General features: G+C 36.5%; 2 protein-coding genes across 3 annotated transcripts in view; both read left to right on the forward strand.

Moving 5' to 3' along the window:
• Positions 1-2,288, forward strand: part of fetub (fetuin B) — a 3,822-nt gene extending 1,534 nt beyond the window's left edge. Inside the window, exons 3-8 of one of the 2 annotated variants that reach the window (XM_016681146.1) lie at positions 59-146; positions 309-475; positions 709-822; positions 954-1,040; positions 1,157-1,301; positions 1,350-2,288. In XM_016681146.1, coding sequence (XP_016536632.1) covers positions 59-146; positions 309-475; positions 709-822; positions 954-1,040; positions 1,157-1,301; positions 1,350-2,125 — 1,377 coding nt within the window. In that variant the 3' untranslated portion in view covers positions 2,126-2,288. Of the gene's footprint in view, positions 1-58; positions 147-308; positions 476-708; positions 823-953; positions 1,041-1,156 lie in introns of both variants that reach the window. The other variant, XM_007570951.2, reaches the window with a different exon arrangement.
• A 2,420-nt stretch (positions 2,289-4,708) lies between these two features.
• On the forward strand, positions 4,709-9,762 carry si:ch211-284e20.8 (fetuin-B). The gene is made up of 7 exons (XM_007570952.2): positions 4,709-5,087; positions 5,467-5,580; positions 6,265-6,343; positions 7,175-7,341; positions 7,606-7,719; positions 8,866-9,000; positions 9,314-9,762. Exons 1-7 carry the CDS (start codon positions 4,890-4,892, stop codon positions 9,578-9,580), a joined length of 1,074 nt encoding a protein of 357 aa, XP_007571014.1. The 5' UTR covers positions 4,709-4,889; the 3' UTR covers positions 9,581-9,762.
• The last annotated feature ends 5,370 nt before the right edge of the window (positions 9,763-15,132 follow it).

A 15,132-nucleotide genomic window follows, 5' to 3' on the forward strand; every position in this document is an offset into this window, starting at 1 on the left:
CCATACACCTGCAAAAACACAGATATTTATATATATATTTATATCTGTGTTTTTGCAGGTGTATGGGCAATGCAAGGCTGCCATCTACATCAATAAGCCACACAGAGTGGTTCGTCTCTACAAATACGATTGTGTTATTAGGCCAGGTATGAAAAAAAATATATTGTATTAAATATTCTTGTGTGTGTGTGGATTTGTGCTAAAAGTTAAGATTTCTCATAAAAAAGAACTTTGCGAGATTAGCATTAGCAAATGCAACACATTATTACAACATCCAATCACTAAAAGGATGTTTTATATTTACTCAGTTCCTGCAGCCAGGGTGACAGAGATTTGCCCCGACTGTCCAACTTTCATCAGCTTTGGCAGCGAACAGGTCCAGAAGACTGTGTCTCGATCACTGGAGAAGTTCAACAATGAAAGTGGACTGAACAATCATTTTGCTCTGCTCAAAATCTTACGCGCTTCTGCCGGCGTAAGTAAAATAAATAAATAAAATAAAAATAATTCCAAACAAACATTGCACTGTATACTATTTATCTCATCTTATTTTGTGTTCTAGTTAAAGCAAGGTAAAAGATGCCTTTAGTTGAAATTTTGACAAGTTACATCAATTGAACAGTTTGTAAGAATCTCCTGATTATATATATTTTCTACTGCTGTATCCTATTTTAAAAACCTTTTCTCTTTTCTTGCATTTGTCTCCAGATGGCAATGGACATGTATTACAATGTGGAGTACACTATTCAGGAGACTGTTTGCGGAAAGTATAAACAGCCACCAGCAGGTGAAAAGTGTCCTATCATGACATGCGAATTCTCAGTGAGTCATATCAAAATATTTTCCTTAAAATTTATGTGGTCATAAATCTGTATTGGTCCTTTTACATGTGCTTTCACCATGTGACCTGAATGGAGTGGAAAACTACATTTAAAATATGCTTCTGTTCTCAGCACAAGGGCTTCTGTAAGGCATCTCTCATAAACACCCCAGCTGCTGATGAAGACATTAGTGTAGAGTGTGAAATCTATGAGCAAGAGGTAACCTACAGTTTCTGTAATAAGCTCTTTTATTGGTATCATTTTTATACCAACTTCAAATGTGTTTCTCTAATGTTCCACATGATACAAATCTTGATTTTCTTGACTTTCCACAGGCTGCTGAAAGAGAAAAAGTACAACATCTGCTGGGTGATGCAACTGACCACCCACACAATGACACACACAGACATGAACATGGAAAGGGCCATGACCATGACAAAGAGCATGGCAAAGGTCACTCACGTGGACATGGGCATAGACATGGTCAGGGCGGGAGCCATGAACACGGTCAGGGCGGGGGCCACGGACACGGTCAGGGCGGGAGCCGCGGACACGGTCATCATGGCGGGAGCCACGAACGTGGTCAGGGCGGGGGCCGCGGACACGGTCATCATAACAGGAGCCACGAACACGGTCATGGCCGTGGACAATGGCGTGGCCATTTACGTTTAAGTGAACACGATCACATCCATGACCACACCAAGGATCACTCTCACCATGATGTCCCACACCCTGATGGGAGCAAACATCACCACACCCATGATCATAAGCCAGGCAGTGCCTACAGGCATGGGCATGCCCACTCACATGACCATGGAATTGACGGCGATCATGATCACGTTCATGCCTATCATGCCAAGGCACAAAACCACACTGGTGGCTTTCCCAATCAGCACCATAACTACACCCATCCTGCGGGCACACACACCCATGACCATGACCATGAGCATGCTTTGGACCATGAGCATAACCATGCTCACCTGCATGAGCATGAACATCACCACCATCACCACTTGCATGAGCATGAGACCGAACAACACGACGAACCAGAAGGCTTGATAAGGACTCTGCCTGCCATTGACCAACCAATGATCCTGCCTTCCTTCCCCGACGTTCCCGCAGCTGGGCCTGAAGTTGGAGTCACTCTGCCCCTCAAACCTGACCCAAGTATTCCGGGACAGACTGAACCAACCATCCTGCCCTTCCCTACCTCTCGCTCAGCAGAGTGTGCCAATCCAGCAGAAGGAAAGAGTCTAGTGAACAAACTCTTTTTAGAGGATCCCTTGTTCAAGCCTGCTGCATGATGGGACTTAACTGCTCCTGAAATAGAGCAAAACTTCTGAGAGAATTCAGATACTAATTGTCTAAGTATTGTAACAACTACTTTTCCTGGTCATTATTGAATACATAACTTGTGAAATGCCACCTATTTGACCATTTAATAAAGACAAAGTGTATAAAAATAAACTTCTTTTAATTTGTGCCATCTGAACAACAAAGATCAGAATCTGAAAATGGGTCATTGGTAAAAATGGCAACTGTATAGCTGACTGTGCCTAAATGTCTTTTTGAACTAAGCTCACTGACTAAAACCAGGATCATTAGACATTTTATTTTTTTCTTTTTTAATCCTGTGTGTCAGAGATTTTAAATAAAAAAAAGAAATCCGGTGTCTCTCAAGGGTTCAAAAAACTGATAATTTTCACAAAAAGTGTTGAACAGATAGTTTGCTTAGTTTGTTGTTGTCTGTTTCGTGTTGGTTCAATGTCCCCAAGAAGCATGATCAAATCTGTTTTGTGCAGAAAACATTTAAACTCTGAATTGCAGTGTTTACATTTGCATTTTTTAAATTGTTGTAATGGAGTATTACAGACCTTTTTAGATTAACCCAGAGTCTAGTAAATATACAGTATGTCAAACTGTCATGTTAGTATCTAATCTTCTGACCCACATGCACAGACACGGAGGAGACAAGTAAAATCTAAAGATTTTATTACAAGAAAATTAATAATGAATCTTAGGCTGTATTGGAAGGAACTGGAAGTCGCTAACAAGAACACTGTGTTGAGACATGAGGGGTTAGATTGGAATTGACTTGAGATGCACGATAAAATATGAAACAAGCTTATTTTGAGTTGTAGGTGGAGCCACCAGGGACAAGTGAGTGGAAGGTGTTGTTTCTCCTTGTGTATTGACAATGACAGATGACTCTTGAGCCAGACAGATGACAAGACAGAAAGCGGTGATCGTGGAAAGATAGGTTAAGTACTCAGGAGGATGATGGAGAGTAAAAACTGCCAGACACAGAGATGGGTTCCAACATTTATGGTACAGATGAGGTCTTGAACAAAGGAATCCAGAATACTTCAAATGGGGTGACCAAATGAGCACAGCAATCCTGAAAAGGTTCAACAAGCAAGGAAAGTTCAGGAACACAGAGGGTTTGGTTTATCATGAAGGATAACACTCAGGCATCGGAGGCTGCTTCTTCTTCTTCTCCTTTTCTGTTAAGGCTAATCACAAGCAACTTTCAGGTGAATACTGCCACCGAATGTGAAGCGATGCTACCTTACATTCATTAAATTCTATTTTTTCTCAGTTTCTCTCTTTCAGTCTCATATTTTACAATTCATCAATACACGTTCTACATTTTTTTTCTCCACATCCTTCACATTTATCACTACTTTTCCGACCAATAACACATAAAATGACATTTGACAGGTATGACTTGATCTTCCCTTTCTCTCATTAATATTTTTAACTCACGTTGGCTTTTGTTTAAACACCTTCCTTTCTTATCTTCATTCCACCTTTTTTTGCCATATTTCTATTTATTTACTCTTAACTAATTTGCCTTCCCTTTTCCCAAAAAGGAAAAGTAATAGTTATTATGCTCTCTAAAGCCCTATTTAGCTAATTTGTCTGCCTTTTCATTGCCTTTTACTCCTTTGTGTGCTCTAGGTTGCTAAAACTGAAAAAAAGTCTTTATACCTTGTCTTTGTGAACTTTTACTGATGCAATCAGATTTCCAGACAAAGCAAATAGTCGTTATCAGTGGGCCTCTTCAGTTGCAAAATTGAAAAACAAAGTTTTCCCTAGACTGACCTATTGAGTCATTTCAAGTTAAAGGTCGTGATGAGCTGTTAAAAAACAATCACAATAAAGTTTTAATTTTAAAAGTAGATTGCATCATAACTGAAGCAAAAGGTTTTGGTGTAAATGGATCATAACCTTTATGAAACATCAAATTAGTATCAAATTTGCTGAAAGACAACAAAGTTGTTTTCAAGAAACCGTCACAACTGCACAAATGTTCAACAGAACTGCCACTTTGCCCCGGCTCTGCTGAACAATGGACACATCTAAAAACTGCAGGACACAGGCACTTGAGGACTGGAGTACAATTTCCATGGCCTAGAAAATAAACCTCAGAAAGAAAGTTTAAGAAGACTTTAATATATACAAACCTCTGAGAGAAATTAAAAGAAAAAACACCAAGATCTCCCTAAAAGTAAGAATTCTTATTCAGTCTAAAACCTGCAGGCGTGTAGATCTTGAGAACTTGGGTTCAAATCCCCTGGTTTAAAACAGACATGTCAGTTAGTTCTGAACATCAAGATTTTTCTCAGATTGATTGCAGCTCTGCTCTAAATGATTGCTCCTGATGTGATCCTTGTGAGTCGATTGAGCAAGTGACTTAAAATACAATTTGCACTTTTGAGTTGGACTGGAATATCACTTGTAAATCAGTATCAGGTGACAAAATTAAAGGAGGTAATGTATTATTTGAATGACAGAGTTGAGTATCATATTTATTTAATCACTGGCTTGAAGTTCTTTATATCCCATTGAACTATGACCGCTCAGTCAGTCAGGCATTGGCCTTTCATGCAATAGATGCAATCAGCTGTTTGCTCATCCATTGCGGGAGGGGTGAAAGGCACAAGAAGCATTTACCTTCTTGTGTCTGTCAGAACAGTCTTTGTGAAAACTAGGATTTTTTTTTTTATTTTTTTTCTATTGTATGTTTGCTCCTGTGTGAGAGAGACTGTGTATGTGTAGAAGAACATGAGTGTATCCTTTCTAGTTCTGTTACTGGGATTACTTTTCCATAACGGGAAAGCCAAAGTCGAGTCACAAGGCTGTCACAGCCCTGATGTTGAGAGAACGGCAGAAGAGGTCCTGCAGCAGATCAACCAGGACCGGACTGATGGATACATCCTAACTCTCAACAGACTCTACGATCTCTCCAGCACATCAAATCAGGTTGGGTGAAAATATTAATGCGTGCACAGAATTAATATGTACAACTTTGTCAGCATTTTGACAACATTTTGGGTTCTCGAAGAAAGTATATTGCAGAAGAAAGTATACTCGGAGAATGTAATGGCACTCTTCACATTTTTAGTCTGGCTGCTTTTCCAATCTGCAATATTTTTTAATTAACCATACTCCTAATAGATTGTCACTAGCATATAGGAAGAACGGACACCCTACATAAAGAAGGTCCTTGATGAAGCCATCCTGGGTTCAATTTCCAACTTGGGAACCCTTGCTCTTGCTCTCCCCCTTTTCTTCTCTCTGTCCTTCTCTGTCTCACTTTTGTTTTTTAATTGTAGAATACACATCTTATTGTTGTACCCAGGAGAAGAGTGGTTCAGTTTACAACTTGACTATTGATGTGCTGGAGACCAAGTGCCACAGCATCAGCAAAAAACCATGGAAACAATGTGAAGTCAGAGGTCTTGGAGATATCCCTGTAAGTCCAAAACTGTTTTGTGTCATACTTCAGTAAAATTACAGCTCACACAGACACACACGCATGCACACACATACACACACACAAAAAATATCCAACACTGTTGTGTTTTGATTTTTTTAATGTGCTGATTAGCATTTGTCCTCAAATTCCATTTATTTTCTGTTGTCCGTTATTGATTGTAAAGCAATCCAGCTATTTAAAAATTGTTTTTTTTCAGTTGTTATACCTAAAAATACAATTGAAATTCAGATATTTCTAATTGATTTTTTTTATTATTATTTTGATCGATCTGATCCTACGTAGCCCTAAAACTGCCTTAATCAAGATTAAATACAAAAACATATGCTGTAAAAAGAAAAAACAATCTCTGGTTTATGGTAAAATACTGTCAGCTGTAGTTGCCAGAATTTAACCATATACTGTAGATACAGTAAAATTCTGGCAACCACAGCTGCCCGTTTATGTTACCATAAACAAGTTTGTTTTTTTACAGTGTATGTAAACTGAGGTGCTATATCATAATAATAATAATAATAATAATAATAATAATAATAATAATAATAATAATAATAATAATAATAATAATAATAATAATAATAAAACTGTTGCACAATTCTGTAATGTCTCCCTTTTAATCATCTTTATACAAAGTAAGTGTGTAAATATATTTGTTTCCTTCAGGTGTATGGAGAGTGTCAAGCATCTGTTCAAGTTGATGCTCAGGTCAAACTTGAGAGCTACTCTTGTGCCCTGCGAGAAGGTGGGTGAAATGATCGTAAGAAAAAGAACAAAATAACAATCTAAACATGTGTGATCCGTTCATGATCCATGATTCTGTTGATTGCATTAAAATGAATGAAAAGAATCAGAATCCGTTTTATTGGCCAAGTTTGTCAAGACCCTGCACTCTACTGACCCAAAAACTTTTATAAATTAGAAGAGCAAGGTACAGTAAGTGAACAGAACATGAAAAATGCCTTTTGCCTTTTTTTTTTTTTTTGCTTTATTATTAATAGTAATAGATGTATATTTAGCATTGATTTGTTTTATTTAGTTTATCATTTTAGTAAAATATTTTGTCTTCCCACAGACAGTATTTTAGGGTTTTAGCATCTTTTGGTCATTTCTGGGTTGCTTTTCTTCTTCCTTCTCTGAATGATAATAGGAAATATTTCTGTTTTGTTTTTTTGTTTGTTTGTTTGTTTGTTTGTTTTTCCTTTCTACCCACTGAATTTACTTTTCAATTGCCAAACCTTGCAATTGTCAAACAGAAATTACAAAGTTTGACAGAATTTCTTCAAAATGCCCCTGTGTGTGCAAAACTTTTGTGGATTAACAGTTGTAGCAACGGAAATGTGAGCTCACCATAATGTTGCAACCGCTGATTAAAAAAATGAATCTGCAATGTAGGACTGTGGTAATTAATATTTTAGTTTTTAGCTTTCTTTTTTCTTGTGTTGAATTTATTCATGTTTTGTGTTCCTGAGACGAGAAATCAAATGAACCTTCCAGACTTGAGTTCCTATCACTGTGGTGCATTTGGTTTCTTTTGCTATGTTTCTTTGACTTTGTACCTTTAATCCTTGTTTAGTTGCAGCTACTGCTATTGTGCACGTGTGTCCGGATTGCCCTACGGCTGACAACTTGAATGAACCAGTAATCAAGGAGACAGCCAAGCTCGCTTTGCAGAAGTTTAATAAGGAAAGTCATCTTGCGAACTACTTTGCTCTAGGGAATATTACAAAAGCCAGCCTACAGGTAAAAACAAGTGCATGGACCTTTCCAAATTTACAAATAAATCAAATTTATTTCAGATCCAGGCCAAGTTTCTTTGAGAAATATTCTTACCCTTAAAACCTTTTGCATCATATATTGTTTCAACCTCAAAATTCAACGTATTTTGGGAGGCCAAACAATAACACGATTGTAAAATGTATTTTTTAATTTTATGATTGCGTCAGTAAAAATATTATGATTGCCAATTTAATTCTGTATGTACTATGCTTTTGTGTGTTTTGCCAGTGGGTTGTTGGACCGTCTTACTTTGTAGAGTTCACTGTTCTGGAAACGGAGTGTTCAAAAGAAACTGATTTCAGTGAGCTGACCCACTGCCAACCAATGAACTGTCAGTTTGCTGTGAGTAACAGATTTAAACATCGCAATTTAGCTAAATTTCAAAATCTTAATTTCAGACAGTCTGTTCACAATCCTAGACAGACATGTGGCAGTTAGAAAAGTCTTTAGTCATCCTTCATTTTGTCATGAGTTTTTTTTTAAAAATAGTTTAATTTTGTTGGTTTTGTTCTGTTCATTAGGTTGTTTGACTTCAAGTTCTGCTTCCTGTTTTATTTGATATAATAAAACAGGAAGGATAAGTAGTCTGTTTTTTGTTCTATTTGTTTGTTTATTTGTTTATTTAAGGATCCCCATTAGTCTCTACCACAGAAGACTATTCTTCCTGGGGTCCGCAACATATGTTGTGCTTTCTCTGTAACACATTATTTCTTTAAATTTGTATTATTATGGCTTACAGACAATAAAACTTCAATATTCTTGAGAAATCAGGAAAAGTAAGATCAATTTAAAAAAAGAATATTTTAAACAGAAATATCAGGCTTACGAAAAGCATGTTCTTATAAGACCTGAATTATTTATTTGTATTTTTCTTCTAAAATGCCAAACCTTCTGATCTTCTTTAGTCTAATCTGAAAAAAATATATATATGGCAAAAAACAGTTTTGTTAATGGTAAGTTGTTTTTCTCCCATTAGCACATTGAGCATCCCATACACAGGCATGACTGACAAAATTAAGACCCTCCTCCTGTGTCTGATTTATTGTTTTTGGCTGAACATCATGCATTTCAAAAGATTGCACTTGGAGGAGCTTATTTTTTTGTTTAGCTCTTAGCAAAAATAATAATAATAAAAAATTATTTTGGACTTTCACCAAAACAAAAGATTAAGACCTCCTAAAGGAGCACTAAAATTGTAAAAATAAAAAAAGTATATTTGATTGATCCCTACATAAGCCCACAGCTTCAATAGGTCTAATAATATGATCAATGACACTCAAAAAGGCACCCAAAGCAAAATGACCAGAGCAACAAATATAATCCTGTTACAAATGTGCAAATCGCTACTAACTTTAAACGTTTTAACATTCTAAAATTTGGATGTAGTGCACATTTACCTTACAGTCTAATTTTGCAAGAATATGTGAATGTAGACAATTGATTAATAAAAAAAAATCACATACTAACTATTCTTAACTTCTCTTTTAGCACAGGGGGTTCTGTACTGGTTCACACAAGACTCACGAGGAGGCGTTTAAAAACATGAACCCTGTTGGAAAAGACGCCAGCTCCTTTCAGAAAGCAGAATCTGTTGAGGTGAAATGTGAAATCTATGAACCACAGGTATTTTCTTTGATCATTATTATGCTCATAACAAAAATATTAGTTATTGAATAAAAAATGTATTCGAAACCTTTCCCTAGCATTTTGTAAACTTCCAAAAGTTTACAAAATGCTAAAGTATCTCAGCTACTACTTAAAAGAAAGAGATGAGACTTCGCCCCTGCCCCTCACTCCTAAACCACCATGAATATGATAATTGTAAAAAAAACAAATGTTCAAACCCCAGAAAGGAGGAAGTCTATTATTTACTTGTCTTCGATATTTGTAGATGTTCAATTGTGAAGCCATTATTCTTTCATTCTTCTTTCTGTAGGCTGCCACTGTGGAGGAGCAGGCCCAGCAATTAGTGGCTAAAGCAGTTAGTGGGCACCCAGAGCAACATCACCACAACCACACACACCTGCACCACCATGAGCATGTGCACTCTGTCACGCAAGGCTCAGACGTCACTGTCTCCAACCCAAAAGGCCTTCTTGGCAGAATTGTGTTCGAGCCTGCCACTCCCAGATCAGCCCCGACTGCCAGTTCCTGTCCCAGTGCTAGAAGACACAATCTTGGTTTACGCAGCCCCCTGCTCTGATTATCTGGATTCATCTTTGTTTAATCTCCCATACTATGCGTTTTATATTTTGATGGAATTACTTGAAACTGGTATAAAGAACTGCTACTAAAAAGTAGGATGGCAGTAACCTGAGTTGTTAGTCATTATTGTAACATGATGCATTTCACTAATTCTTTGATTAAAGAATGTTTTACACTGAATTTTTTTTCTGATAATGTGAAATACTTGACTTACGTTTTCACAGTTCAAATGCACATTTCAATCAAAATTATTGCTCCTCAGCACAGTTGCATTCAGAGAGGTGGAGGTGGAAAATTAACCATATACAAATATATTTAAACATAGTTTTGCACTTAAATGTCCATTAAAAATCTTCTCAGTAAAGTAGCAATAGTTATGAGTACACTGTTGAGACGAAAGAACGATCTACATGAATTGCTAATGCATCAGTAATTATGTTTTAATTGTGCAAGGATACCAAAATCATGCTTGCATGACTGAGAATTGTTGCAAAATTAAACAAAACGCTACATCTAAATAAGTATTCATATGAAATCAGAACTTGCCACAGCATTGAAGGTGATTACAAACCTTGTGGTGCTGTCCTACAGAGCTGAGCTAAAAACATTTATATATATATATATATATATATATATATATATATATATATATATATATATATATATGTGTGTGTGTGTGTGTGTGTGTGTGTGTGTGTGTGTGTATAGCTTGCAAGTGAGGTCAATTATCAATAAGCTGTTTTACATAAGTAAAACAGTTTTAAAATCTTAATTTAACTTTATCATTAAGTCATCAAACTGCAATGATGAGATCACTTGATGACCATTGCAATATTGAGATCTATGTCAGGACTCTTATTTTTTATCTCGTGCCAGATCCCACACAAGTCATCTCATAGCGCTTTGCAGAAAAAAAACCAAAAAACAACAACAACAAAAAAAAAACAGACAAAACATTTGCCTATCCTTCAGGGTTTTTACACAAAACAATAAAACTGTATTGCTAAATGCAAAGAAATGAATAAATGTTCTATAATTAGTTTCATTATGACACGGTACAATTCCAGATCATCTTCAGATGTTACTAGTGAAAGATGCTTTTGAACCATTTAAAGAAACTCGGGCATATGAATTTTTTGTGGCAAATCAAACTAAGAAAAGTCCAGGAACACAAGCTCTTGTGTAGACAGACAAAATGTTTAATCGCTTTTAGAAGACAGTTAATTACCTAACAAATTTCAGCCCATCAGACAGGTTATCACTAAGCTCATCCTTTCTCTAAAGAATTTAATCTTCATTTAAGAGAAAAACTCCTCCCACACTCCCTCATTATCATTTCCTCCCTGGGTAATGTTCCCATTTTTTGGCCAAAGCTGTGTTTAACCAATCACAGCTCCTGGGAGATATCCTAGGCTTTCCCCTGCTTTCATTCACCTGATTGAAATGCCTGACCTCCCACTTCTGCATTCTGCCAGTATTAAGTTTGACAAAAGGTTTGTTAATGGCAATTCTGCCTTTCCTGTCACATGATGCCCACTACTGGCCTGATGCTGCGGGAATAGCTGCATAGACCCTGCATGAGATCAATTATGAAAAGATTAACCGATAATTCTTGAGAGTCAAGAATTATCTGTTAGTTGAGAGTCTCAACAGAATGTACAATATTTCCATCATACACCAAACCAGTTTAGGATTAAAAAATGCAACTGCAGGCAGTTAAGATGGGGTTTCAAATGTCAGGTGTTCTTGTTTGTTTTTTGTTATTTTGGGTTTGAGCAGTAAAAATGATAAGAAAGAGATTATGTGAAAAGAGAATTTCAACACATTCGTGGCGTAGCAGCTGTATTTTATTTACCACAATTTGAAAACCCACAAATTAAGTCTTAAAGAAAATCCAAATAATTTATATATTTTTCAAAATTATGCTGAGATTCTGCTATGAAAGGATGATGATTATGATATTATTATTATTATTATTATTATTATTATTACCTTGTATTTAAATTATATTCATATGTCTTTTCATGTTCGTACTTTTTGTGCGCTTCAGACTGTTGTCCACAAGGTGTCCCCCTTTCTCCCACTTTGTCTCTCAGCAAACATATTTGCCTGTCTTGTACTAAGTAACCGGTTGGGTAAAATAAATAAAGAGAACGTTCAGTTGATTCCAGCTTCAATTACGATAAACTGCCTTTCACTTCAAACCAGGTTGAAATCAATTTGAGTCTATGGAAATGAAAAAGTTGGCAGAGAGCACGAAGAATAGCAGCTGTATTTGAAACTGTGAAATGTATGTATGTAAATGCAATTAAAGTATAGACTAAGAAGAACTGAACACCTTGGCACATCACACTTTCCCAATGTTTTTGTCTTAAAAATAAAATCTGGAAAAAAAAATGTGAACAAGTTTCAGGGCTGTGAATACTTTTGGAAGGAACTGCTTTTTCTGAGGAATCTGGAGGTTTTCTGTGCACCTTTTTAATTGAAGGAGTCCTCTGTCTTAGCTCTCATTAGCATGATCAAATATTGTTTAATTAGGACTGCTGCATCAGCCCTGGATGTGAATTGATTGGAGGAAATGTGCATTAGAGCCTGATTTGATCTAATCTATCCAAGACTGTATGCTGTAGCCACCATTTTCATTGTTCTGTTATCACATTGAAATCATTATCCATCCTGCTGTTTCCATTTTTGTGTTCAGTCTTTCTGAAAGTAAAAGTGGATTTGGTTACATTGTTGTGTGTCCCACATTTTTTGTAAACCACCACTGTTACTGTAGCTGAAACACCCCTAAACGTGTGTGCATGCCTGGAAAACCACACTGGAAGTTGTTTACACCCCCACACAGTGGTATGTGTTTGTAGTTGATTAAGAGCAAGGGAATGCAGGCAGCTGCGTTTTTTTTCCCTCAGCAAAGCAGAATAATGCTTTTGCAGCTGTAATTCAGAATCAACAATAAAATACTTAAGTGCACATCAAGGTATCAAATGATTGCAAATATTTTTTAACTGACATTTTCACATCTTTTTTTAATCTTTCACAAATCATTTGCATCATATGCAGAAAGGTTACACCTTCTTGTAAATAATATTAAAAAAAACTCAAAATCATCACATGATTTGCTAAATAAATCTGAAATTGTGTGTTACTGGAAAAATGATCCCCATATTTGACAGAAAACAATTTGACAGAAGTTTTTAAAATTGTCAAAAACTCCTGGAGCATTTGGTAAATCAGCAAAAAATATTAATTTGCAAAATGTCAATTTAATAATGAATATTACCTTAAGTCTGTACATGGGAAATGTCAATGAATTTTCTGACATGGGCCACACTCTATGCTATGTGTTCATTTTCAGAAAATAAAATAAGGGTTTTTTCCACTTCTCACATATGCTATTTCGGGGTAGTGTGTGGGTGGGGATACATTTTATGCTTGGGAGTGTCAAACATTGGCAGCAACTCAGCATCGATTTGAACCAAAGTGGTCCAAGCATCAAATCACGACAGGATGCTTCCCTTTGAAGATTTTTAAAGGCAAACTCAGGGCAGACTTCTGGCCCGAGGTCACTGGGAAAAGGAATGTCCTGGTTCGCTTCCTGGACCAGTTATCCCTATGATCCAATCTAATACTGTGCAAAGAATTGCAGATGTAGAGACAGTCTGGTCTTTTCAAAAGCTTTTGAGGATTTGAATTATAAACTAATTGTTTTCTTCAGATTGTAGCCCCATGCGGTCTGTCCCCCTGCAGCATTTCCACTGGAACCCTGCTGAGACTGTACACTGATCTCCACAAGCTGGCTCACAAGGAGAATAATTTTTAAAAGCCAACATCCAACAGGCGGCCATGTGTTCAATAAACTGAACAGGAATGATTTACACCGTGTCCTTTCAAGGGAGTCTTAGGAAGACACGGGGTTACTGTGGAGGGTTACTGGTTTTATTCTGTAATAACTGCTCATGCAGAGACAGCAGCTGTTCCTGTCTGCTTCGAACCTTGTTTATTGTCATAAGGAGGGAAAGGTTATGATCCAAGGGCTTAAAGACTTAGTTTGATGTAATGATTTTTTTTTTCTTGAAACGTCTTTCACATATTCACATTTAAAGTACCTTACAAAAGCATTGATACCCCTTGAATTTCTTATATGCTGATGTTTAGTTACAAATTGAATTTTACTAGGATTTAGTCTGACTGACTAACATAAAAGGGAGTGTGCAATTGTGACGTGGAAAGAAAATGATACATGGTCTTTAACAATCTGTAAGAAACAAAATCATAGACATGTGGTATGCATTAGTATTCTGCTCCACTGAGTCAAAAGTTGAATGTGTCTCCTATATAGTTTGTGGTAAAGAGCAAACAGTGCTTCTTTTTCTCTATGTTCCGCAATTACTTTTTCGTAAAAAAAAGTCTGATTTGTTGAGTGTATGGCTACTGCTTGTCCTGATCAACAGATTTCTCTAGCTTAGCTGTAGATCACCTGTTACTCCTCCAGACTTATTGTGATGCCTTTTTAACTATTATGCACTCCTTACCCAGTATGTCATCATAGGCATAAGAGTGGAGCTGCAACTCTTTTCTTTTTAAATATATTGGACTGAAAGTGCTGTTTACCATATCTACAGGTTTGGAATGTTTTATATTTTATTACTGCTTTAAAACACCTTAACCTTCTTGTTGTGCTCTTTGGTCTTTTTCCAATCTCTAAGGCCTTCACAGACCCACTGCTTTTACTCTGAGATTATATTACACACCAATGGGGATTATTTACTGAACCCTTGAAGAGGCAGTTGAATGCTTTAGAATTGCATTTAGGAGTATCGGATTAAAGGGGCTCAGATCAAAATGATTACTACTTATTTCAGATTTTTATTAGAAAATAAAAATAAAACATATGGATTATTTTCCTTTCACTTCATAACTATGCACTGTATTATGTTGGTCCATCACAATAAATCAAAAAATAAAATAACCGACCGCTATGGTTGCAGAGTGATCAAACTAGGATAAGTTCCATAGTATGGATTCTTTGCGAACTCCTGTATAGCTGTTTGTGGTCTGTAATCGCCTGAAAGGCAACATGCACTTAAAAACGTCATGTCAATCATTTAAACCTTGGATGTTATCTCACAATATTTCTGTTTATCCTGTTTAAAAGTACAACATCCGCACAAGCTTTCTTGTTGAGTAATGAAATAATTGAAAGAACCATGTTGGTCCTTTTAATTTGTCTTAATTTTGTTACCAAAAATGGCCAAAAAAGGCAGGGGATTCTGAGTTAAATTCGGTAACTAGATGGACCTCTTAAGTCAACTGCTTCTGGGCCAAATCATGCACGGCTTCACTCCTGAAGATGCTGTTAGGAGCAATGCTTTGTATCTTTTAAAAGAGGCTGTGAGAAAGTGAATTTGTTCCACCCCACTTCCTCTTGTCAGTTCGCCTGGGACTACCGTACAGGGAGCAAAGCATCTCTACTCATGGGACAAGACATATGACTGATGCATAATAAAACATAACAACAGCATTAAACTGAGCCATACTGCATCTACT

The sequence above is a fragment of the Poecilia formosa genome, unplaced genomic scaffold (genome assembly GCF_000485575.1).
Source record: "Poecilia formosa unplaced genomic scaffold, Poecilia_formosa-5.1.2 Scaffold271, whole genome shotgun sequence".
Classification (NCBI taxonomy): Eukaryota; Metazoa; Chordata; class Actinopteri; order Cyprinodontiformes; family Poeciliidae; genus Poecilia; species Poecilia formosa.

What these genes read in the sequence shown, in the direction of transcription:
- si:ch211-284e20.8 (XM_007570952.2), top strand. Translation starts at nt 4,890, where the DNA reads ATGAGTGTATCCTTTCTAGTTCTGTTACTGGGATTACTTTTCCATAAC. An exon ending in TCTCCAGCACATCAAATCAG is followed by an intron (nt 5,088 to 5,466) that starts GTTGGGTGAAAA and finishes TGTTGTACCCAG; the next exon opens with GAGAAGAGTGGTTCAGTTTA. An exon ending in GAGGTCTTGGAGATATCCCT is followed by an intron (nt 5,581 to 6,264) that starts GTAAGTCCAAAA and finishes TGTTTCCTTCAG; the next exon opens with GTGTATGGAGAGTGTCAAGC.